Source organism: Saccopteryx bilineata, chromosome 4 (genome assembly GCF_036850765.1).
Source record: "Saccopteryx bilineata isolate mSacBil1 chromosome 4, mSacBil1_pri_phased_curated, whole genome shotgun sequence".
Classification (NCBI taxonomy): Eukaryota; Metazoa; Chordata; class Mammalia; order Chiroptera; family Emballonuridae; genus Saccopteryx; species Saccopteryx bilineata.
Window position 1 is genome coordinate 137979262 of NC_089493.1, and position 24443 is coordinate 138003704.

Genomic DNA, 24443 nt, shown 5'->3' on the forward strand with positions numbered 1-24443 from the left:
GATATTAGGCCCTTACCTGAGCTGTTGTTTGAAAATATCATTTCCCATTTAGTTGGCTTTCTGTTTATTTTGCTATCAGTTTCTCTTGCTGAACAAAAACTTCTTAGTCTGATGTAGTCCCATTCATTAATTTTTGCCTTCACTTCTCTTGCCTGTGGAGTCAAATTCATAAAATGCTCTTTAAAACCCAGGTCCATGAGTTGAGTACCTATGTCTTCTTCTATGTACTTAATTGTTTCAGGTCTTATGTTTAGATCTTTGATCCATTTTGAGTTAATTTTTGTACAGGGGGAGAGACTGTAGTCCAGTTTCATTCTTTTGCATGTGGCTTTCCAGTTTTCCCAGCACCATTTATTGAAGAGGCTTTCTTTTCTCCATTGTGTGTTCTTGGCCCCTTTGTCAAAAATTATTTGACTATATATATGTGGTTTTATTTCTGGACTTTCTATTCTGTTCCATTGGTCTGAGTGTCTATTTTTCTGCCAATACCATGCTGTTTTGATTGTCGTGGCCCTATAATATAGTTTGAAGTCAGGTATTGTAATGCCCCCAGCTTCATTCTTTTTCTTTAGGATTGCTTTGGCTATTTGGGGTTTTTTATAGTTCCATATAAATCTGATGATTTTTTGCTCTATTTCTTTAAAAAACATCATTGGAAGTTTGATGGGAATTGCATTAAATTTGTATATTGCTTTGGGTAATATGGCCATCTTGATTATATTTATTCTTCCTAGCCAAGAACAAGGTATATTCTTCCATCTCATTATATCTTTTTCGATTTCCCTTAACAATGGTTTATAGTATTCATTATATAAGTCCTTTACATTCTTTGTTATGTTTATTCCTAAGTATTTTATTTTTTTTTGTTGCAATCGTGAAGGGGATTATTCTTTTGAGTTCGTTCTCAATTGTTTCATTGTTGGCATATAGAAAGGCTATTGACTTCTGTATGTTAATTTTGTATCCTGCGACCTTACTGTATTGGCTTATTGTTTCTAGTAGTCTTTTTGTGGATTCTTTGGGGTTTTCGATGTATAGGATCATATATCTGCAAAAAGTGATACCTTTACTTCTTCTTTTCCGATATGGATGCCTTTTATTTCTTTGTCTTGTCTGATTGCTCTGGCTAGAACCTCTAGTACCACATTAAATAAGAGTGGAGAGAGTGGACAACCCTGTCTTGTTCCTGATTTAAGGGGGAAAGCTTTCAGTTTTGTGCCATTTAATATGATGTTAGCTGATGGTTTATCATATATGGCCTTTATCATGTTGAGATATTTTCCTTCTAAACCCATTTTGTTGAGAGTCTTAAACATAAAATTGTGTTGTATTTTATCAAAAGCCTTTTCTGCGTCTATTGATAATATCATTTGGTTTTTGTTCTTTGTTTTGTTGATATGGTGTATTACGTTAACCGTTTTACGTATGTTGAACCATCCTTGAGATTCTGGGATGAATCCCACTTGATCATGATGTATTATTTTTTTAATATGTTGTTGTATTCGATTTGCTAGTATTTTGTTTAGTATTTTAGCATCTGTATTCATTAGAGATATTGGTCTGTAGTTTTCTTTTTTTGTGCCATCCTTGCCTGGTTTTGGTATGAGGGTTATGTTGGCCTCATAAAATGTGTTTGGAAGTATTGCTTCTTCTTCAATTTTTTGGAAGACTTTGAGTAGAATAGGAACCAAGTCTTCTTTGAATGTTTGATAAAATTCGCTGGTATAGCCGTCAGGGCCTGGACTTTTATTTTTGGGGAGGTTTTTAATGGTTTTTTCTATTTCTTCTCTACTGATAGGTCTGTTTAGGCTTTCTGCTTCTTCTTGACTCAGTCTAGGAAGGTTGTATTGTTCTAGGAATTTATCCATTTCTTCTAGGTTGTTGAATTTAGTGGCATAAAGTTTTTCATAGTATTCTACAATAATTCTTTGTATATCTATGGTGTTCGTGGTGATTTCTCCTCTTTCATTTTGGATTTTGTTTATATGAGTTCTTTCTCTTTTTTCCTTGGTAAGTCTTGCCAAGGGTTTGTCAATTTTGTTGATCTTTTCAAAGAACCAGCTCCTTGTTCTGTTAATTTTTTCTATAGTTTTTCTGTTCTCTAATTCATTTATTTCTGCTCTGATTTTTATTATCTCCTTTTTTCGGCTGGTTTTGGGTTTTCTTTGTTCTTCTTTTTCTAGTTCCTTAAGGTGGGAAGTTAAGTGATTCACTTGGGCTCTCTCTTGTTTGTTCATATATGCCTGAAGTGATATGAACTTCCCTCTTATCACTGCTTTTGCTGCATCCCATAGATTCTGATATGTCGTATTGTCATTTTCATTAGTCTGTATATATCTTTTGATCTCTGCACTTATTTCTTCTTTGACCCATTCATTTTTTAAAAGTATGTTGTTTAGTTTCCACATTTTTGTGGGATTTTTTCCTATTTTTTGCAGTTGAATTCTAGTTTCAAGGCTTTATGATCAGAAAATATGCTTGGTACAACTTCAATTTTTCTGAATTTGCTGATGTTGTTTTTGTGGCCCAACATATGGTCAATTCTTGAGAATGATCCATGTACACTGGAGAAAAATGTATACTCAGTCACTTTGGGATGAAATGTCCTGTAGATGTCTATCATATCCAGGTGCTCTAGTGTTTTGTTTAAGGCCACTATGTCTTTGTTGATTCTCTGTTTGGATGACCGATCTAGAGCCGTCAGCGGTGTATTGAGGTCTCCAAGTATGATTGTATTTTTGTCAGTTTTTGTTTTAAGATCAATAAGCAGCTGCCTTATATATTTTGGTGCTCCTTGGTTTGGTGCATATATATTAAGAATTGTTATGTCTTCTTGATTCAGTGTCCCCTTAGCCATTATGAAATGGCCATTTTTGTCTCTGAGTACTTTTGTTGTCTTGTAGTCAGCATTATCCGATATGAGTATTGCTACACCTGCTTAATTTTGGATGATATTTACTTGGAGTATTGTTTTCTAGCCTTTCACTTTGAATTTGTTTTTATCCTTGTTACTTAGATGAGTTTCCTGTAGGCAGCATACAGTTGGATTTTCTTTTTTAATCCATTCTTCTACTCTGTGCCTTTTTATTGGTGAGTTTAATCCATTTACATTTAGTGTAATTATTGACACTTGTGAGTTCCCTATTGCCATTTTATATCTTGCTTTCTGGTAGTTTTGTGTCTTGTTTGATCTTTCTCTTTTGTTTTTCTATCTTTTGTTTTTATTTGGTTGTATTCCATACATCTTTCCTCTGTTGCTATCTTTTTAAAATCATGTGCTTCTGTGGTGGTTTTTTCAGTGGTGGTTACCATTAAGTAATGAAAAGGGTTTCTACCCTGTTCATTGTTGTGGACTATCTTGTGAGTACTTTTGCACTCCATCGTCCTTTGCTACTGTTAATCTCCATCTTCTCCCCCCCTTTCTTTTTGTTGTTGTCACAGTTTAAATTTGGTTTTATTGTGTTCTTCTTGGAGCTTTTACTTGTGGCTCTGTTTTTTTTTTTTGTTCTTTGTATCTGATTGGAGAACCCCCTTTAGTAATTCCTGGAGTGGGGGTTTTCTGATGATAAATTCCCTCATCTTTTCTGTATCTGTGAATGTTTTTATTTCTCCTTCATATTTGAAGGATAGCTTTGATGGGTATAGTATTCGTGGCTGAAAGTTCCTCTCTTTCAGGACTTTAAATATTTGGGTCCACTCTCTTCTAGCTTTTAGAGTTTCTGCTGAGAAATCTGATGATAATCTAATGGGCCTTTCTTTATATGTTGTATTCTTCTTTTCCCTGGCTGCCTTGAGAATTTTTTCTTTGCTGTTGGTTTGTGTCAATTGCATTATGATATGCCTTGGAGTAGGTTTGTTGGGGTTAAGGAAACTCGGAGTTCTGTTTGCTTCTTGACGTTGAGGCTTTAGTTCTTTCCACAGGCTTGGGAAGTTCTCATCTATTATTTGTTTGAGTATGTTCTCCATTCCATTTTCTCTCTCTTCTCCCTCTGATATACCTATTATTCTTATGTTATTCTTTTTGATGGAGTCAGATAATTCTTGTAGGGCTATCTCATTTTTTTTTAATTTTTGAGTCTCTTTCTTCTTCTCTCTGTTGTGCCTCAAGTTGCTTGTCTTCTATTTCACTAATCCTCTCTTCTATCTGACCTGTTCTATTAGCTAAGCTTGTTACTTCGTTTTTTAGCTCGTGAATTGAGTTTTTCATCTCTGTTTGATTTGTTTTTATAGTTTCAATTTCCTTGGACATATATTCTTTGTGTTCATTGAGTTGTTTTCTGGGCTCCCTAAATTGCCTTTCTGTGTTTTCTTGTATATCTCGGAGGATTTTTAGGATTTCTATCTTGAATTCTCTGTCATTTAGCTCCAAGGTTTCCAATATATTAAATTTTTTCTCCATAGATTTTTCCTCATCTAGCTGTGTTACCTCTCTTTCTTTTGTATCCATGATATTTGATTTTCTCTTCCTTAATGGCATCTGAGGGTGGTTTTGTTGATAGTATTAATGAGATTTAATAAAGAATAAAAAGTTAAAAAAATAAAAAATTGAAAAGAGTTTTTTTTAAAAAAATTAATAATGAAATAAAGAAAAATAAAATAAAATAAAAATTTTTAAAAAAGGAAATTATTCCCCCCCTCCTTTTTTCCTCTCCTCTCCTCTCCCCTCTTTCTTGAGAAAATCTTGTGGTGAACTGTGAATTATAACAAGCAATGCCTGTGATGGAGGGCCTGAATTGGGGAAAAGTAATAAAGGGGCAAAAAAAAGAAAAAAAAAGAAAAAAAAAGAAAAAAAAAGGGGTATGGACCCACAAAAAGCAAATAAGGAAAAAATTTGGGTCAAGAATAAAATGATTTGCTTTTAGGTGTTGGTTGTCTAAGATTTATGATGAGAGGAATAAGAGGAAAACAGAAAAATGGGGGGACAAATTAAAAAATTACTATTGTATTTAGTGGAACAAGAACTAGATAAAATGGAGAGCCAGGGATGGGAGCACTGCTAGTGAGTTAAAAAGGTGAAGTAAAAACCCCCCAAAATGCCACAAACATAAGTTTGAGTCCCAGATAAGATAATTTGTTAGTTATTGAGGTTTGAATGAGAGGAGATGTAAAGGAGAAAGGAAGAAACTAATATAGAGGGAGAAAAGAAAGAGAGAGAGAGAAAAAAAGAGGGAACCAGTAAAAGAAGAAAAAAGAAAGGAGAGAGAGAGAGAGAGAGTTAAGGGTTTTGGAGTACAACCCTCATAGAGAGAAAGGAAGAGGAGAGAAAAGATAATGGGAGATGTAACACTTATGGGTAGTGTAGTTCAAGGAGAGGAGAGAGTAAGACCGGTAGAGAGTTAATTGGCCAAATTGGAGGAGGAAAAAAAAGTATCAAGAATGAAGATAAGAGAAACAAACAAACAAATATAATAAAATGGGATAGGTTATAAAGTCTGCAGATTATTCTTGATTTTTAGAGGTTATCTTCTTGCTTTTTCTTTTCTCTCCCTCTTCCTGGTCGGTGACTCTGTACCCCGGGTTCTGCCCCTTTGGCACGCTCAGGTAGAGGTTTGCAGTTTATAAGTCTCTATGGCAATGTCATGTATTGTGCTTTAGTCTCGTTGGCAGTCGAGGCTCATTAACATTTATAGGCTCCGACAGTGAGAGAGTCCGTGTTCCTGGAGCCTTTCTCCTAGTCTTTCCTTCCTCAATTAGTAGCCTGATAATCCAGCTATGGGGTTGCTGCTGCCTCTGCCTGGATAGTAAGAGGCTCAAAGAGCTGGCAACTCCCCACTCTATTTCCACTCAGCACAGGGCTCTGGGTAAGGCTCAGTCAGTCAGAGCTGCTAGCATAATCAGGCGGGCTTTCCGCCCACTCAAAGACCTCTGGCTCTGCCACTCTTTCTTGTAACACAGGTGGGCGCCCACTTCCGGGGCGCTTGGAGGAAACTCTCACTCACTGTCTGGCGCGCAGACCAGGATATCCGGCCAGCAGTCTCATGCTCTGAGTGAAACCCCCAACCGCATGGAAAAGTTGCAGCGTTGGAATTGTCTTTCGCTCTGTCCCCGTGCGTGGGTTTTTCAAGGCGCTGGGGCAGCCCGAGATTCCGCTTTGGCCCACACCAAGGCCCCTGACTCTGCCCCTTTGTGCGATAACACTGGCGCACACTGCCGAGGCACTCGGAGTAATCTCTCACTCCCTATCTGCGCGCGCAGACCAGGATATAAGGCCGGCCGCGTTTCCCTCTGAGTGAAACCCCCACCAGCACGGAAAATTTCCACCGTTGGAATTAGTTCTCGCTTCCTCCCGTGTGCGGCTTTCCCAGGGCGCTGGGGCTGCCTAGAGATTCTGCTTTCGGCCCACAGAGAGGTCTCTGACTCTGCCTTTCGGTGGTGTAACACAGGTACCCACTCCCGGGGCTTAGGAAGAAATCTCTCGCCCACTAACTGCGCACCAACCAGGAGATCGGGTAAAATGGCTGCCCTGCTTGTCTTTCTTTGTTTGGGTTTGGCGCGAGTGTTAGCTTGTATTGCCCGGGTTGCCACAGGATCAGTTTTTCCTCGGCTTGGATCTCCGTGCCACAGCCTGATTCGGCCGTTTGTGCCGCGGCCTCGATCTATTCACCCCCTTTGCCCGCCTCAGTTTCTATATTCACAGTTACCAGAGAAAGCCGCCCTGTTTAGGTTAGTGAGGAAGGCGGAGCATTTCTTACTCCCTATTTCCTTCGGGGTTTGGTTATATATTTAGCCAATTTTTCACTCGACCATACCTGCTGGTGTATTGCGAAGCATCTGGAGGCTCCAAGTATAGGTTTTTCTGTTTCTGGTTGAAGATCTTGTTGAGTTTTGGGGGAGATTTATCGGTATCGCTTCCTACCCCGCCATTACTCTGATGTCATCCTCTAAGGCTTAGTTTTAAGACTAAGCCTTTCCCACCCTCTTAATACTAAGATCTTTTCAAAAGTAAACTTTCCCCCACATCCTTGACTGTTGCATGATGTGAGTGGCGTACTCTTATGAGGAATCCCATTTATGTCTCAGATAAGTGACTTTGTATCAGAGACTTCCTTATTTGTATATTGTCTTAAAGGTTTTGATTTCTACACTATAAAATGGGGCAGACTGGAGGCTTGCTCTCTCTTGGTTTCTGAATTAGCATTGTAGAGAAGCAGCCAAAATGGCGGAGTGCTGAAAGAGAAGCCAATTTGTGCAGAGTTTGTGCAGAGAGAAGATGGGGAACAGAGGTCAATTACCCTCTGTCTGAATCAAAGCCGCTGTGATGGTGGCCATGGCTACCGGCCATAATGAAACAATGAAGCCAAGAAGTGGTGGGCCATTACCTTTCATCCTAGCTTGCACCTGGCGGTCGAGAAATACACACAGTGGGAAAACACTTCCCTTTCCATTCAGGGCTCCCAAAGCCACTGACTCATCCGAGTTTCCTAGAATCAAAGGCCCCACTGTTGCAGGAGAGCAAAACCTCGCAGGATTGACACTCAAATAACTATAAGAGGAAAAAGAGAATTTATTAATAAAAGCCAGCAAAGCACGTGGGGCTATGGCTCCAAAGACACGTGCTTCCTGAAATTAGATTTCTTACATCTTATACAGTGTATACCCTTTACAGAATGTAAGTTCACATTCATGTGTTATAAAGTACTGCACCTCAGATTCTGAAAGGCACCGTACCTCACTTCATTGAGTCCATGTAGAGTCACCCTGTCCAGATAAATTTTGAACAGTTTTATTAAAGGAGGACAATTTAAATATGCCGGCCAGGGCATATGGCCGACACAGGGCAGCTGCAGGCTCAAATTGTGCAGTTCCTAAAAATAGTTCAGGGGCTGCTTATATACCTGTTGGGCAGATAAAATGTATTAAGCTCACTTTGTTAAAGATAACATGAGGAGGCCGTTGCCCAGGTGATATTAATGTGTGTTGGGGTGGGCAGGCAGAATCCTTGTAGCCTGGGGCTTGGTTTTGGGATTAAGCCTTTCCTACCCTTTTTGATGTGGGGTGGTACAATCCAGTCATGCCTCAGAAAGTGACTTTGTATTAGAGACTTCCCTATTTTGTATATTGGATTAAGGTATTTGAATCTTCACTATAAAATAGTGGTAGAACGGGAGCTTGGTTCCTGAGATTATCATTAGAGGAGAGAGCAGAGCAGAGAGCAGAAAGAGGCCACGTGGAGGAGGCCAGGAGAAGCAGCCAAGATGGTGGAGTGCTGAGTGAGATGCCAGTTTGTGTAGTGTTTGTATCTAGGATAAGGAAGGAGATGGGGAACAGAGGACATAAGGCTGGTGAGCTAGAAACCTTTGATTCTAGGAAACTCGGATAAGTCAGTGGCTTTGTGAGCACTGAATGTGAGTGGGTTTTGGAGCCCAGTGTGTATTTTTACTTGCCCGCCGGGTGCAAGCTAGAATTAAAGATGACAGCCCACCAGTTTGTGGCTCCGTTGTTTCTTTACCGACTGTCCGAATCCAATGCGAACCTGCAAGGGCTGGCCAGCTCTGATGGTGGCCTTGGCCCTGGCTCCTGGCTTTACAATACCCTTAATCACACACGGGTGGAGGAGAGCATGATATTATGGCACAATCATTAACAAGATTATAACATTTGTCTAGGGGGTACTGTTGGTCAAATAAGTTTGTAAACATGATATATATGTTTGCTCGCTTGTGACTTATAATGGGTGTGGGGGACAGGCTGTAAGCAGGCCAGGTCGTTGTAGCCTGAGGTTTGGTTTTGGGACTAAGCTTTTCCCCACACCCTTGACTGATTGTATGATCTGGGTGGTGCACTCTCATGAGGAATCCAATTATGCCTTGGATAAGTGACTTTGTATCAGAGACTTCCTTGTTTGTATATTGGATTAAGGGATTTTGGTTTTCTACACTATAAAGTGGGACAGACCAGGAGCTCGGACACACAGTTCCTGCTATCACAATTGCAGGGGCTCCCCTGATCCCTTGCCCTTCATGGGAAGAGCTGGTTTTCTGCTTTTCCCTTGTCTTCTTTTGTGGTTTGCCTGTCTTGGTGAGACACCAATAAATATGATGGCTCCCCATCCTCTGACTCCGCCATTTCTTTATCGTCTGCCCGAATCCAATGGGAACCTGCATGTGAATGGTCACGATGGCGGCTCTTGGCCTTACAGGTACACAGAAACATTAAGACTTTCAAGGAAACACAATCAAAGATATTTACAACTCTTTCAGGGTTCCTCTTCCCTCACTAGCCTAGAGGTATTCTACTCTCAAGATTCCAGGAAAGGAAGGAACTACAATCAATGCAAGGTGGTATGTAAATTATGCTTCCTATTGAAAGAGAAGTTTCTCAGTTAACCTTAATCCTTTCGGAGAATTTAAGACCAAATGACCCTAGTCGTCCTTGTAAGTCAGGAGACTTCTACATTCCTTTTCCTCCATTTTCCAAGGAAAGGACAGGAAAGCCTGACCTTTTCTTCTTAGAATATCATTAATTTGCAGCTTTTTGGTACCTTACAACACATGGGTCTCGTGATTCCTTTGTCTTGAGGTATATTCATCAATCATATGATTTCAGAATAGGAGGGGGCTTACAGGATGCCAGAGGATAATCATTTGTAAATCACCCATGTAAAGCCAGTAGGCACGGCCAGGGCCACTATCACAGCAGCCTTCTGGCCTATGCAGGTTCGCATTGGATTCGGACAGTCGGTAAAGAAACAACGGAGCCACAAACTGGTGGGCCATAGTCTTTAATCCTAGCTTGCACCCGGCGGGCAAGTAAAAACACACACTGGGCTCCAAAACCCAATCACATTCAGTGCTCACAAAGCCACTGACTTATCCGAGTTTCCTAGAATCAAAGGTTTCTAGCTCACCAGCCTTATTCTCCTCAGTTCCCCATCTCCTTCCTTATCCCAGATACAAACTCTGTACAAACTGGCATCTCACTCAGCACTCCGCCATCTTGGCTGCTTCTCCTGGCCACATGGCCTCTTTCTGCTCTCTGCTTTGCTCCCTCCTCTAATGATAATCTCAGGAACCAAGAGCAAGCTCCCGTTCCGTCCCCATTTTATAGTGTAGAAATCCAAACTCTTAATCCAATATACAAAACAGGGAAGTCTCTAATACAAAGTCACTTCTCTGAGGCATGATTGGATTGTACCCCCCCCACATCAAAAAAGGGTAAGAAAGGCTTAATCCCAAAATCAAGCCCCAGGCTACAAGGATTCTGCCTGCCTTTAGCCCACCCCAACACACATTAATATCACCTGGGCAACGGCCTCCTCGTGGGCAGCGTAATCTTTAACAAAGTGAGCATAATACATTTTATCTGCCCAACAACCCATTAAGGAGGAAGAAAGGGGAGAGGAAAGGGCTACTCAAATCTCCCTTCTTCCTCCTACATTCCTGGCTGTCTTACCTTCTTTCACCCAGGTGTGGAGAAGGGAGGGGGTCCAAGTCTCCTTCCTCCTTCTATTCAAAACCTTCTAAGTATGAAAACCTCTCCATTTACAATATAACAGCCCTTCCGAAGCAGGAATATGATCGATGATCGATTGGACATCTTGAGCTGTTGTAAATTACACACAAGTATAAAAATCATATTTACATACTCTCTCTGAATGCTTGACCTAAATTATAAAATATCTTTGAAACCTCTTATCTCTAGGGTGGTTTCCTTCCTCACCACCAGCCTTATTCACCTCTGTTTCTCATCTCCTTCTCTTTTCACTAACTCTGCATAAACTGGCTTCTCCTTCAGTACTCTGTCATCTTGGCTGCCTCTCCACTGCAATGATAATGGCAGGATCTGAGCGAGAGAGCCACCCTGTAAAGCCAGTAGCCACGGCCACCATCACAGCCTCCTGGCCCATGGAGGTTCACATTGGATTCGGACAGACAGTAATGAAACAACGGAGCAAAGAACTGGTGGGCCATTACCTTTAATCCTAGCTTGCAATCTGCGGGCAAGTAAAAACACACACTGGGCTCCAAAACTCACTCATTCAGTGCTCACAAAGCTACTGACTTAACCGATTTTCCTAGAATCAAAGGTTTCTAGCTCACTAGCCTTATTCACCTCTGTTCCCCATCTCCTTCTCTCTGCACAAACTCTGTACAAACTGGCTTTTCCTTCAGCACTCCACCATCTTGGCTGCTTTTCCTCTCCTCCACGTGGCCTTTCTCTGCTCTCCTCCAGCATGGGCTTCTCTGCCCCATTTTATAGTGTAAAATAAAAAACTTTAATCCAATATACAAACAAGGAAGTCTCTGATACAAAGTCACTTATCTGAGGCATAATGGGATTCCTCATGAGAGTGTACCACCCTACATCAAAAAGAGTGGGAAAGGCTTAGTCTTAAAACTAAGCCTTAGGCTATAAGAATCCTGCCTGCTTACAGCCTGTCCCCCCACATCCAGTGCAAACTATAAACGAGCAAACATATATATTATTATTTACAAACTTATTTGACCAACACCCCCCTACCGCCCACCTCCCCATCTGCCTTATCTTATAGTGTAGAAATTAAAGCCTTTAAGCCAATATACAAATAAGAAAGTCTGATACAAAGCCACTTATCTGAGGCATAAATGGGATTCCTCATAAGAGTGCACCAGCCCACATCATGCAACAGTCAAGAGTGTGGGGAAAAGCTTAGTTTTGAGAAGATCTTAGTGTTAGAAAGATGTTGAAAAAATCTTAGTATTAAAAGGGTGGGAAAGGCTTGGTCTTAAAACTAAGCCTCAGGGTATGAGGACTTGAGAGGTTACAGCCTGTCCCCCACACCCAATGCAAACTATAAGCGAGCAAATGTTAATCCAAATTCGGAGGGACCCAAAACATGAAAGACAGAAATAAGGTCCGTAGTTTACACACCAAAGCTTTATTGTTTAGCTTGGCCAAGCGGCGGCAGCTCTGACAAAAATCTGAGGGAGAGCGCGCCGGCCCTTTGTTCTACTTAGTTTTTATAGTTTTGTAAGTGGGAAGTACAGAAGCAAAAATTGCAATTAGGAGCCCCTTACCACTATTGGTTATAGTCATATGTCCTTTAACATGATAGGACCACGTTCAATTTGCAAGCTATACATCATTTTGGGGAAAACAAAATTTACAAGCCAACACAATGGTAGAAAGATGTCTCTTTACATATTAAAGGCATTCCTATATTATCTAGTGTGTATCTGCTATCTCTCTGTCCAGAGTCACACACACATTTACATAGGAGAGGTAGTTTCGGTGGGGACAAATGCCCGCAAAATGACTCATTGCTATAAGAAAAGGTTTATTTTGGCTTTTCTCTCCCTGTACCTGGCTAGCCATTCACCCCTTTCCCCACAGGTGTGGTGGAATGTCTGGGAATCCATGTTTTCCTCCCCTTGTATTTACAATACAATGCCAAGGGCCATCCTGGTTATGCCAATCACACAGTACAGAGACTATTCTCACAATTTCTCTGCACACCTTAATCCAAATTAATAAAATGTTCTCCAAGCCTCCTAAAATATTAATATTAATTCTGTAGCCTTTGGTACTTTACAACACCTGCGGGTGAAATGGCTCAGTGGCTCCTCACAAACATATACATATATCATATTTACAAACTTATTTGACTAACATGTTCTTAGGATTGCCAAGAGTCAGAGTTTTTTAAAATGGGTATTATTTCATTGTTATTATTTATGAAAATCATGACTATGCTTAAGCCTTCTTATATTTTTAAAGAGAATAAGATCAGATGCAGAGCTGGGTGTAAGGTATTTCCCTCCGAGGAAGAAAGAAGGATGTAGCCACCAAATGTGGACAAGCAAAAGATTTATTTAGAGCGGTCCTGGGTTAGGTTTACTGGTCCGCAAGACAGGGGCCAAGGAAGTCGTGCAGCTTTTCCTGCCTGGTGGTGGGGGGGGCGTAATTTATAGCGTTGGTAGCGTGGGGGTGGATGGCGAAATTTCATTGGCTGACAGACAGTTGTTCTTTTTCAAAATGCTCCTGGGCCATTTCTTTTGGCGGGCATGGGTGTGGCCATTTCTTTTGCCCGTCATTGGCATGTGTGGTTCCTCATGTGACCTTTTCCCATTGCCAACCGACCTCACACTGGGTCCACGGACAGGGGTTACCACAGCCTTGCCTTCCCAGAAGCCATGGAAGGCCCTTCCTCCTCCTTTAAGTTCTGAGCAGTCATGTTCATTAGCATCTTGAATATCCCCCTAAGGTAGAACAGCTGAAGAGGCATCTTTAGTCTTTTCTTTGTCACCTCTGGTTACCACACTCACTCTGCAGTTACCTGCCCAAGTCTTAGTTAAAATAAAATGGCAATTCTAATAGTTCTGAAAAATTAAGGAGAAAGTTAATTTTTAAGGGTCTCTGTTCTACTTTTAAGTTTTAGTTTTCCAAATGTGACTCTGACCATCTGTATATGATCTCTTGGATGCCTATTGGAAGTGCACATTCTTCACCTCCTCTCTGCTATAGACTTTCTGATTCAGAATATCTGGGGGTAGATCCCAGAAATACCCATTTTCAACAAGCAGTTTTAGGAGTACATGAAAGTTTGGAACTAGTGTTATTCATTACTAGTTCCTTATTTCTTTTCCTTCTTTCTCCTGTTTCCCCATATCTTCTCTTTATTCCCCTCATTCCTGCTCACCTGTTTCCTCCCTTCTTCCTCCTCCTTAGTGTAAGGGTTCAGAGTAGCCTTTTGAACTGTTCTTTTAACATAATAAATTTAAGTTCTCTGAGAACTCAGCTAGGAGGGAAAAATAATTAAGTATATCTTACTGCCTTGCTTGTCCCCATAAAAGAAGGGTATATACAAAGCTATCCTCTCTGAGCACCAGCTTTGGGAAGTGCGTCATTCTCTCAAGTACACAGAGGCATAATGTTCATAGCTAGTCTTCCAGTATACGGGATGTACCGTGGGGATTGGAAATGTTCTTTAGAGAAACATCACTGTGCCCTGGCTGATGGCTCGCTTGGCTGGAGCATTGTCCTGTAATGCAGAGGTGGCTGGTTTGGTCCTTGGCCAGGGCACATACAGAAACAGATTGATGCTTCTGTCTCCCCCTACCCTCCTTCCTCTCTCTGGATTCAACAAAAATAAAAGAATAAAAAATAAAAAAAAAAATAAAGAGAAACATCACTGGAATGATGTCCCAGGAGACTGAGCTACGATCAACCTCAGAATTACACACTGGCCCTTGCTGAAGGGTACAAGGTGTTAAAAACATTTGAGGAAGATGAGGTCATTAGTACAGGAAATGCCGGGGTCCAGCCCCGGGGGGGATCCAGGGGTCCCACAGGAGGAGACGGCGTCGGCGAAATCGAGTGAGAGAGCCGAATTCTTTTCTTTCTCTTTATTCTCTAGTTAGCATTTACTGCCAGGCATCTCTCCCAAATGCTAGTACAGCTCCTTTTTTATACACACACACCAAGTTACAATTACATGGTATTTTGTTTCACTATGGTTACATGTTTCCAGATAACAGTTAATTCATATCTATAAACTATAAATCAGGTGGTAAGTTATTCAAAGTACAGTTATACAATAGCAATAACAATATTGGTACAAAGTTCTAAAAGATTAGTACTAATTAATAACTCTACTGTTGTTGTGAGTCAAGGGCGCAGAGAGAGATTAGCAGACGAAATCATTAAGGACTAGCAAAGGACCACTGCTTGCTTAGGCAAATGGCCTTGAGTTCATGCAGTGTCCTAATTTTTCTCACAAGACTTCAAAAGGCTTGCTTATTAAGAAATTGTCATAACATCAAGAGTAACTTTTGCTTAAAGATATATAGAGTACACCTGCAAGATAGCTTAGTAGCAACATAATATCAGAAGGCATTAATTGCTATTGCTTCTATGGATTCTTCCATATTCCTCTTTATTATCTGAACGAAAAACCTTGGGAAAGTATATAAATCTCATGAGAATGTCTCACTGAGAAAGCCCAGTAACTGCCTTTAGTCATAAAACAAGTCTCTTAGCAAAACATTCTTTTCTTGCTGACTGCATTCCCATCCCAGGCCACACAACAGGCCATTCTATTACTCCTTTCCTAAGATTCTATTGTCTAGTCAAATTTTATTTATTTACTATATTCACACACTAGTAAATTCTAACTATATTCTTCTTAGAGTGTTCCACTATTTGCAGATCAAATAAGCGAGAAGAAAGGAAAGTTTCTCTACTCTATCACATGAAAAGGCTAGGGAGGAAAAATGATGAATTAAGTGAAGGCCGAAAGGTGCTTTGTGCACAGCCACTGCCTTCTACCCATTCACAAGTCACAATCTATTCTTTCTAACATGATTAAGAAGAAATTCTCCTACAAACTTAACCCTTTACGAGGGATATCATAGCCAGCCTCTTATGTTTATGAGCCCAGTTCAAGGGGCTTACAGGCTTTTCTGTGGAACTTACACCTTCTGTCTCATTTCCAAAGAAATTACTACGAATCTACAGGGAAAGCACGGTACTATTATTCCTGTGCCATAAATAATAGCACACACCCAGAAAAGGGGGGAATATAAGGCCAGATTAATTCAAAAGATTAAAGGGGGAAGTATCGTTGTGCCTTTCCTTTGCGGTGACTTTGTCAACCCACAGCTGTTGGTCTTTACTGCGGTGACTCTATCTTCTTTTGCTGTGACTTTGTCAACCAGCAGTTGTGGATCTTCTCCTGCTGTGACCTAGTTAGCCAGCATTAGTGGATCGGCTCCCGACAAGGAAATAGCGGGGAAAGACATGTTGCAAAGGGGTGCGTCTGCATGGAGTTTGGGGCAGGTGCCACCAGGGTCCTGAACCTCTGCTTTTGTCTTCACAGCCCCTGAAATAAGAGACCAACATGAATGCGGAGGTGAGTTCTTTAAAAAGTACCAGTTTAAAGAATATTTTTCTTGCATTGTTCTTCATTTGTCCTTTACAGTGTGTCTTCTCTCCCTACAGAGCAATCGGAAATATCAGCACAAACTTGAAAGCATTTCCCTCCAACCTGCCAATGTGTACATGGCTCTGGGTGATATGGGAAGACTTAGGTTCCTCTGAGTTCTTACATGTGTCTTTCCTGTTTCACTTAGATTAGAATTTATCTACTGCAGTTAATCCTGAACAACACTCATGGGCTGGGGGTGGGATGGACCGCAGTATGGAGGGCACTGGGGTTTATGTTATTTGGGGGACATTTCTGTTTAATAGAACCTTTCCCTGTATCATCTTGGTGCTCTCACTTCTACTGTACCTCTTCTTTGATCCAATAAGATGTCTAGGAGAAAGAAATTCAGCTCTCCCACAATAGTGGCAACCTCTTTTCTTGAAGCCCCACCAAATGTCTTCTTAGGTTTTATTGGTTAGAATCAGTTCATATTCCCATTCCTGGATCAGTTACTATGTAGAGGAGCTAGTATCTTGCCAGTTGGTCTATATTTAATCCGGCCCACCCTGCCACATTTTTACCTCTCTGCTACTGGGATAGATATAGGAAAAAGAAAAGAGGATGGGCATAGGAAATAGATGCATTGCATTACAAGACATTTCTGGTGAATGTGGACCCCTCTTTGTGCTCTGAATTGCTAACTCTGCTGCCTATTTAGACCTAGCTCTGCCTCCCTAATTACCTCCTTTACTACTGTAAGGCCAGTAGCCATGGCCACCATCACAGCCGGCTGGCCCATGCAGGTTGGCATTTGATTCGGACAGACGGTAATGAAACAACAGAGCTAAGAACTGGTGGACCATTATATTTAATCCTAGCTTGCACCCGGCAGGTGAGAAATACACACAGTGGAAAAACATTTCCCTTTCCATTCAGGGATCCCAAAGCCACTGACTCATCTGAGTATTCCTAGAATCAAAGGTTTCTACCTCACCAGCCTTTTTCACCTCTGTTCCCCATCTCCTCTCTGCACAAACTGCACAAACTGGCTTCTTCAGCATTCTGCCATCTTGGCTGCTTCTCCTCTACAATGCTGATGGCAGGATCTGAGAGAGAGAGCCCCCTGTCTGCCATATTTTATAGTGTAGAAATTAAAGCCTTTAAGCCAATATACAAATAAGGAAGTCTCTGTTACAAGCCACTTATCTGAGGCATTAATGAGATTCCTCATGAGAGTGCACCACCCCTTATCATGCAACAGTCAAGGGTGTGGGGAAAACCTTAGTTTTGAAAAGATTAGTATTAAAGAGGTGGGAAAGGCTTAGTCTTAAAAGTAAGCCTTAGCCTATAAGGACCTTGCTGGCTCACAGCCTGTCTCCCACACCCCGTGCTAACTATAAGCAGGCAAACATATACATCATATTTACAAACTTACTTGACTAACATCTTTCTATCCACTGTCCTTGGGAGCTCAGCTGATCCCACAGCTATTTGTCAGTCATACATTTAGGGCAGGGGTCGGCAACCTTTTTGGCTTGAAAGAGCCATGAACGCCACATATTTTATTTATTTTTTTAAATTTTTAAATTTTTTTATTTTTAATTTTTAAAATGTATTCATTTTTAGAGAAGAATGAGAGAGAGAGAAGGTGGGGGGAGCAGGAAGCATCAACTCCCATATGTGCCTTGACCGGGTAAGCCCAGGGTTTTGAACTGGTGACCTCAGAGTTCCAGGTTGACGCTTTATCCACTGTGCCACCACAGGCCAGTCAAATGCCACATATTTTAAAATGTAATTCTGTGAGAGCCATACAACGACCCGTATACGTTACGCATTATCCAATAAAAATTTGGTGTAGTCCAGGAGGACAGCTGTGATTAGCTCCAGCCACCTACAACCATGAACATGAGCAGTAGGAAATGAATGGATTGTAATACATGAGAATGTTTTATATTTTTAACATTATTTTTTTATTAAAGATTTGTCTGTGAGCAAGATGCAGCCATCAAAAAGAGCCACATCTAGCCCTGGCCGGTTGGCTCAGTGGTAGAGCATCGGCCTGGCGTGCAGAAGTCCCGGGTTCGATTTCCGGCCAGGGCACACAGGAGAAGCGCCCATCTGCTTCTCCACCCTTCCCCCTCTCCTTCCTCTCTGTCTCTCTCTTCTCCTCCCGCAGCCGAGGCTCCACTGGAGCAAAGATGGCCCGGGCGCTGGGGATGGCTCCTCGGCCTCTGCCCCAGGTGCTAGAGTGGCTCTGGTCGCAACAGAGCGATGCCCCGGAGGGGCAGAGCATCGCCCCCTGGTGGGCGCGCCAGGTGGATCCCGGTCGGGTGCATGCGGGAGTCTGTCTGACTGTTTCTCCCTGTTTCCGGCTTCAGAAAAATACAGAAAAATACAGAAGAAAAAAATAAATAACTTAAAAAAAAAAAAAAAAAGAGCCACATCTGGCTTGTGAGCCATAGGTTCCTGACCCCTGGTTTAGGGAGATCCCAAATGAATCTGTTCAACTAGGTCTTTCTCTTCATCTCTAGATCCATATAATCTAGAAGCCTGGATTGATCATCTGTATTTAAGGGTTCCACAGGCACCATGACTCACTGTAACCTAAGATGGATTTGCTGTTTTATATTTCCCCAAATACGCTACTCCTCATGGGGCTCTTCCAGGAAAGGACACCACTGCCCCAAAAGCCTCATGTTTCCCTCACTCCTTTCCCACATTGCATGCTGCATATCCTGTTACTTCCTTGATTTAATCAGTCACCAAAATTTATGTGAAGACATGCTTTGCCACACTCTAGATTTGGCTTTATGGCAAGTAATAATAAAATCTAGTATCTATCTATCATCTATCTATCATCTATCTATCTATCTATCTATCTATCTATCTATCTATCTATCTATCTATCTATCTATCTATCTATCTATCTATCTATCTATCTATCTATCTATCTATCTATCTATCTATCTATCTATCTATCTATCTATCTATCTATCTATCTATCTATGTATCTATCTATGTATCTATCAATCTTTCATCATCTATCATCTTCTAGCTAGCTAGCTAACGTTTTTAGAGGTAGAGATACAGATACGGTATTTGTACTCATGGAATTTATCAAACTAGTGAGACCAAAATATCTTTCAAATTAGTCTGTTTCTTACCTTAATTTCTGCTTACTTATCACTTCCTCACTTCTCTAATTCTGTACTTAACTCTCCTTTATATTTCTTACCCTCTTCTAGGTCCTTCTCTTTCTTTTTTTGAGGGCAGAGGAAGAAACCTCAGACACAGGGTACTCCTCAAGCCCAGTGCATGACACCTTATCTTTGTAGGTCTGTGCAAAGCCACTCTTTTATATTTATTTTCTTTTTTTTTTTGTCTCCCAAAGACAGCTACTCTAATGTATTAAGTTTATGTTCATGAAAATATCTGTTGTTTTTATACAAATACCTTTTATATTTACATACAGTAAAACTTTTTTAAGTGTACAGTTCTGTGAATTGAAATAGACATGGATTTGTGTGCCCATCAGTATAACAGAATTCAGATCCTCTCACACATTCCCTTCTGTTGCCTCTTTGTTGTTGTAACCTTCCTGACCCTTAAAATTCTAGCAGCCACTGTGTGATATAATTTAATTTAAGTAATTGTATTGTATTACTTTTTATTTTTTTAAGTGAGAGGAGGGGAGATAGGCAGTTTTCTGCAAGCACCTGGACCAGGATCCACCTGTCAATCCCCGTCTGGGGCTGATGCTCCTACCAGCTGAGCCACTCTCAGTGCATGAGACCAACCCTGGGACTAGCTGAGCTACTGGTTGCGAGAGGAAGAGAGAGGGGAAGAGAGAGCCGAAGAAGGAAAGGGAAAGGAAGAGAACCAGATGGTTGCTTCTCTTGTGTGCCCTGACTGGGAATTAAACCCTGGATGTCCATACGCCGGGTTGGCACTTTATCCACTGAGCCAACCCGCCAGGGCCATAAATCTTATTTTAGTATGAATATGGTAAATTATAACTTTTCTTTATAAATTTATATAGATTTATAAATTTTATTTATAAAATAAATAAATTATAATTTAAATTATGATATAATTTGAATATAACTTTATTATATGCCAAAATGGATAGTGTATCAGTCAACTCTTTATACAATGTAAAATGCCCAAGTCTTTTTTTTTGGAGGGTACAAAATAAAACAAGTCTATTTTCTGTATAACACTTTTTTTATAGTTTCTTCAAAAATATTTTTTGCATACACAAGCATATATTTGGGTTTTTCTTGGTTTAAATAAATCTTTTGAAAACAGAAATGGAAGCAAACTTAATACACTGTTCTTCATCTTGCTTACCCCCTTTAATTCACTTTATTTTTTTAAAATTTTACTTAGAAAATGAAATTTAATGGGGTCACATTGATCAATAAGAGTATATAAATCTGTTTTCTTTCCTATTCTAATTTTTTTATATCTTTTAAAAAAATTTTATTGAAGTTATCGGTATAACATTGGTTAATAAATTTATATAGGTTTTCAGTGTAAAACTTTATAACACACCATTTGTGTATTGTATTGTGTGCTCACCACCCAGAGTCAAGTCTCCTTCCATCACCATTTAGCCTTCTTTACCCTCTTCCTCCTCCCATCCCCTTTCCCTCTGTAATCTCCATATTGTTGTCTGTGTCTATGAGTTTTTCTTTTTTGCTTAGTCTTTTCATCTTTTTTACCCAGCTCTACAACCCAACCTGCCTTTTGACAGCTGTCAGTCTGTTTTCAGTATCTCTCAGTGTGTTTCTATTTTGTTCATTTGTTTATTTTGTTCATTAGATTCCACGTATCCATGGAATCATATGGTACTTGTCTTTCCCTTACTGGCTTATTTCACTTAATATAATGATCTCCAGGTCCACCCATGCTGTCACAAAAGGTAAAATTTCTTTCTTTTTTATGGCCATGTAGTATTCCTTTGTGTAAATGTACCACAGCTGTTTAATCTACTCATCTACTGATGGGCACTTGGGCTGCTTTCAAATCTTAGTTATTGTAAATAATACTACAGTGTTTTGGGTTTTTTTTGTATAAATTTCCGGATGTGGAATCACTTGGTTATAGGCTACTGTATTTTTAATTTTTGGAGAAAACTCCATACAGCTTTCCACAGTAGCTGAACCAATTTGCATTCCTATCAACACTGTATGAGGGTTCTCTTTTCTCCACATACCAGTCAACACTTTGTTAATTTATTGATATTAGCCATTCTGATAGGTGTGAGGTGATAACTCATTGTAGATTTATTTTATGTTTTTCTGATGATTAGTGATGTTGATTGTTTCATACGTATTTTGGCCATCTGTATGTCCTCTTTGAAGAAGTGTCTGTTCAGGTCCTTTACTCATTTTTTAAATAGGATTTTTTGTTTGTTTGTTTGTTTTTGGTGTTGAGTTGTATAAGTTCTTTATAAATTTTGGATATTAACCCCTTTTCAGATGTATTGGCAAATATGTTCTTCTATTCAGTGGGTTGTCTTTTCATTTTGTTGATGGTTTCCTTTGCCGTGTAAAAACTTTTTAGTTAGATGTAGTCCCATTTATTTATTTTTTCTTTTGTTTCCCTAGCTTGAGGAGATATAGCAGAAAAAATATTGGTATGAGAAATGGCCGAGATTTTACTGCCTCTGCTTTTTTATAGGATTTTTATGGAAGATGCCCAAGTCTTGATAGTTCTGAAGATGTCCTCCTGTGTACAGTACAGAGAAGTTAATTTCAGGCAGGGAACAGGATTTGCTGACATAGAGGTAGCAAGTAGTCATTTGTGTTATGCATACTTTCAAGTTATTTGGAAAGTCAGAAGCCTAAAGTTACATGGTGGAGGAGGTGACCTGAAGATAATGCTTGAGAAGCAGGCTGAAGCCAAGTTCTTGAAGCCTTATATGTTTTTTAAAGAGCTTGGATATTTTTCTCCCTTTAGTTGGTATATTAGGTCAGTTTGGGCTGCTATAATAAAGTCCCATAAATCGAGTAGCTTATAAACAACAAAAATTTATTTCTCATAGTCTAGAGGTTGGAAGACCAAGATCAGGCTATCAGAATGATTGGGTTCTATTTAGAGCCCCCTTCTGGGTTGCAGACTGCCAGCTTCTTGCTGTATTCTCACAGTGGCAGAAACAAGTTCTTGATTTTTTTACTCTGATACTAGTCACATATAGCCTCCATTAGTATACCTAAATAATAAGTAGTCGACTGCAGTAGAATGGAACTGAAGTTGGTTGGAACTTAGGACGCTATAATGAAGAGTCTGAATAAGATGATATCCCATGGTTTGCCCATTTCCATATCTGCCAGCATCTCAGTAAGTATCTGTAGCCTCTGAGTGACTTCCAGATATATCAGAGTTACTTGTTCGCTGGAGTAGGGATTCAGATAGGACAGAAGTACCGAAGTATGGGCTACGTATGGCTTAAAGTGGAAAATCTCTCATTTTTGGAGAGGTAGCAGTAGAAGTGTTGAGCCAAATGTGAGGAGCCTTTTCTGTGGATGACATGGTGAGAGCACTGGTAGAGATATGTTTTAGGTGGAGCTGATTTCTCTCTGAACTCGTCGTGTATTGGGACCCCGTGTGTTCTAGTTTGGCTCCTTTCCTTGCTTGTCTGAACCTTGACTGGTTCTGCCAGCATGTCTTTGTTTTGCTATTCTTTGCTAGATCTGTGGACAGTTTTTAAACCCCACCTTGGTTTTTTGTGTTTTAGCCAGAGAAGAAGTTTGGCGTGGTGGTGGTTGGTGTTGGCAGAGCTGGCTCTGTACGGATGAGGGACTTGCGGACTTCCCATGCTTCCTCGGCCTTCCTGAAACTAATTGGATTCGTGTCCAGGTGAATCACATTTGCTTTATGCCTTGTAATAGGAAGCCCAGTAGGATGGAGTAGGCCTTGGGACTTGGAGATCCTCTAGACCCAGGAGAGAGAGAACCAGTTCCAGGGTTATTTCAGAGAATTTTGCTCAGGGTCAGTCCCACAAGATCTCAAGTTTGGATGGGTCTAGGAACTGAAGAGTGCTGGGCCTGCAGATGGGGTGTCCTGTGACTCAGCCTAAAAGGGATGACAAAGGCAGAGGCAGGGAAGATGAGCACAGGGCCTTATACATGGTGGACTGGCCTGAAAGAAGGCTTTAGGTCTGTAACAATTAATCATTACATCGGTTATTATAACAGTTGTTCATACAATAGCCCAGAGCTTTATAAGCCTTACTAATTATTTGACTTAGATACCATTTCCATTATCAACCCCACTTTACAGATAAAGAAACTGAGCTACAGAAAGGTTGGGTAATTTGCCTGAGGTCACACAGCTTGAACATCTAAAAATTGGATTTGAATGCAGGTCTATTTGAGTCCAAAGGCCATCTTTTAAACACCAAGTATTCTTTTTCCTTTGATAATTTTTAACCCCTCTTTTAGGCTTCATTTCTCTCCTATAACCAATCAGAACCAAATTTATTGCATGTTTATTATTTATTAGCCCATGTTCAGCTTTTTCCTCCATCCCTCACCACTTCCTCACACACACATTAGTTGCCAAACTAATGCTAAGTAACATCATTTATCAATATTGTTAACTAGAGGTAGGCATTGTGTTGGCTGAGAAATGTGGTGAGTAAGGTAGGAATATATCTCTACTTTCTACTGCTTTAGAGAAATTGAATAAATACTTAAACAAAGCATAAGGTAGAAATATCTATGCTTTCTACTGCTTTAGGGAAATCAAATAAATCCTTAAACAAAGCATAAGTAACTGCTGTGATGATCTGTGCAGATTTTTAAAAATTTTAATTTATGGGACCTACTTTCTTTCAGTTTGCCTGTCTCACTCCTTGGCTTTTCCTTTAAGGATTTAAAGTGGACTTAGAGCCCTGGCTGGTTGGCTCAGTGGTAGAGCATCGGCCTGGTGTGCAGGAGTCCTGGGTTCGATTTACGGCCAGGGCACACAGGAGAAGCACCCATCTGCTTCTCCACCCCCCCCTCCTTCCTCTCTGTCTCTCTCTTCCCCTCCCGCAGCCCAGGCTCCACTGAAGCAAAGTTTGCCCGGGCGCTGAGGATGGCTCTGTGGCCTTTGCCTCAGGCGTTAGAATGGCTCTAATTGCGGCAGAGCGACGCCCCAAGATGGGCAGAGCATTGCCCTCTGGTGGGCATGCCGGGTGGATACTGGTCGGGCACATGCGGGAGTCTGTCTGACTGCCTCTCTGTTTCCAGCTTCAGAAAAATCCAAAAAAAAAATAAATAAACAAATAAATAAATAAATAAAGTGGACTTAGAGTCATTAGGGAGACTGGGAAGTATTTGGAATCTGCTGTTGGTCAGTCTTCACTTCCCAGTACAATTCTAAGGGAGGTGCACACAAATGGGAGATCAAACTCATCACTACCCATCCTGTAACTCCTGTTGCACCCCTATTTGAAGCTCTGTTTGAGTATGATGAAGTAGAACTTCTCCTTTTTTCTTAAGTCCTACTCCTCTGCCCATTGACTGCCAGGACTGATGCAGTGGGAATTCCTGAATTATCCAGGTCATGTGGGAAAATATTCAGCTCATACCCACTGCTTTACTGTACC

General features: G+C 40.6%; 1 protein-coding gene across 1 annotated transcript in view; it reads left to right on the top strand.

Moving 5' to 3' along the window:
• Window positions 1–24443, top strand: part of BLVRA (biliverdin reductase A) — a 91839-nt gene that overhangs the window by 6231 nt on the left and 61165 nt on the right. The window contains exons 2-5 of the mRNA XM_066276537.1: window positions 15797–15829; window positions 15919–15974; window positions 20669–20768; window positions 22587–22708. Coding sequence (XP_066132634.1) covers window positions 20754–20768; window positions 22587–22708 — 137 coding nt within the window. The 5' untranslated portion in view covers window positions 15797–15829; window positions 15919–15974; window positions 20669–20753. The remainder of the gene's footprint in view (window positions 1–15796; window positions 15830–15918; window positions 15975–20668; window positions 20769–22586; window positions 22709–24443) is intronic.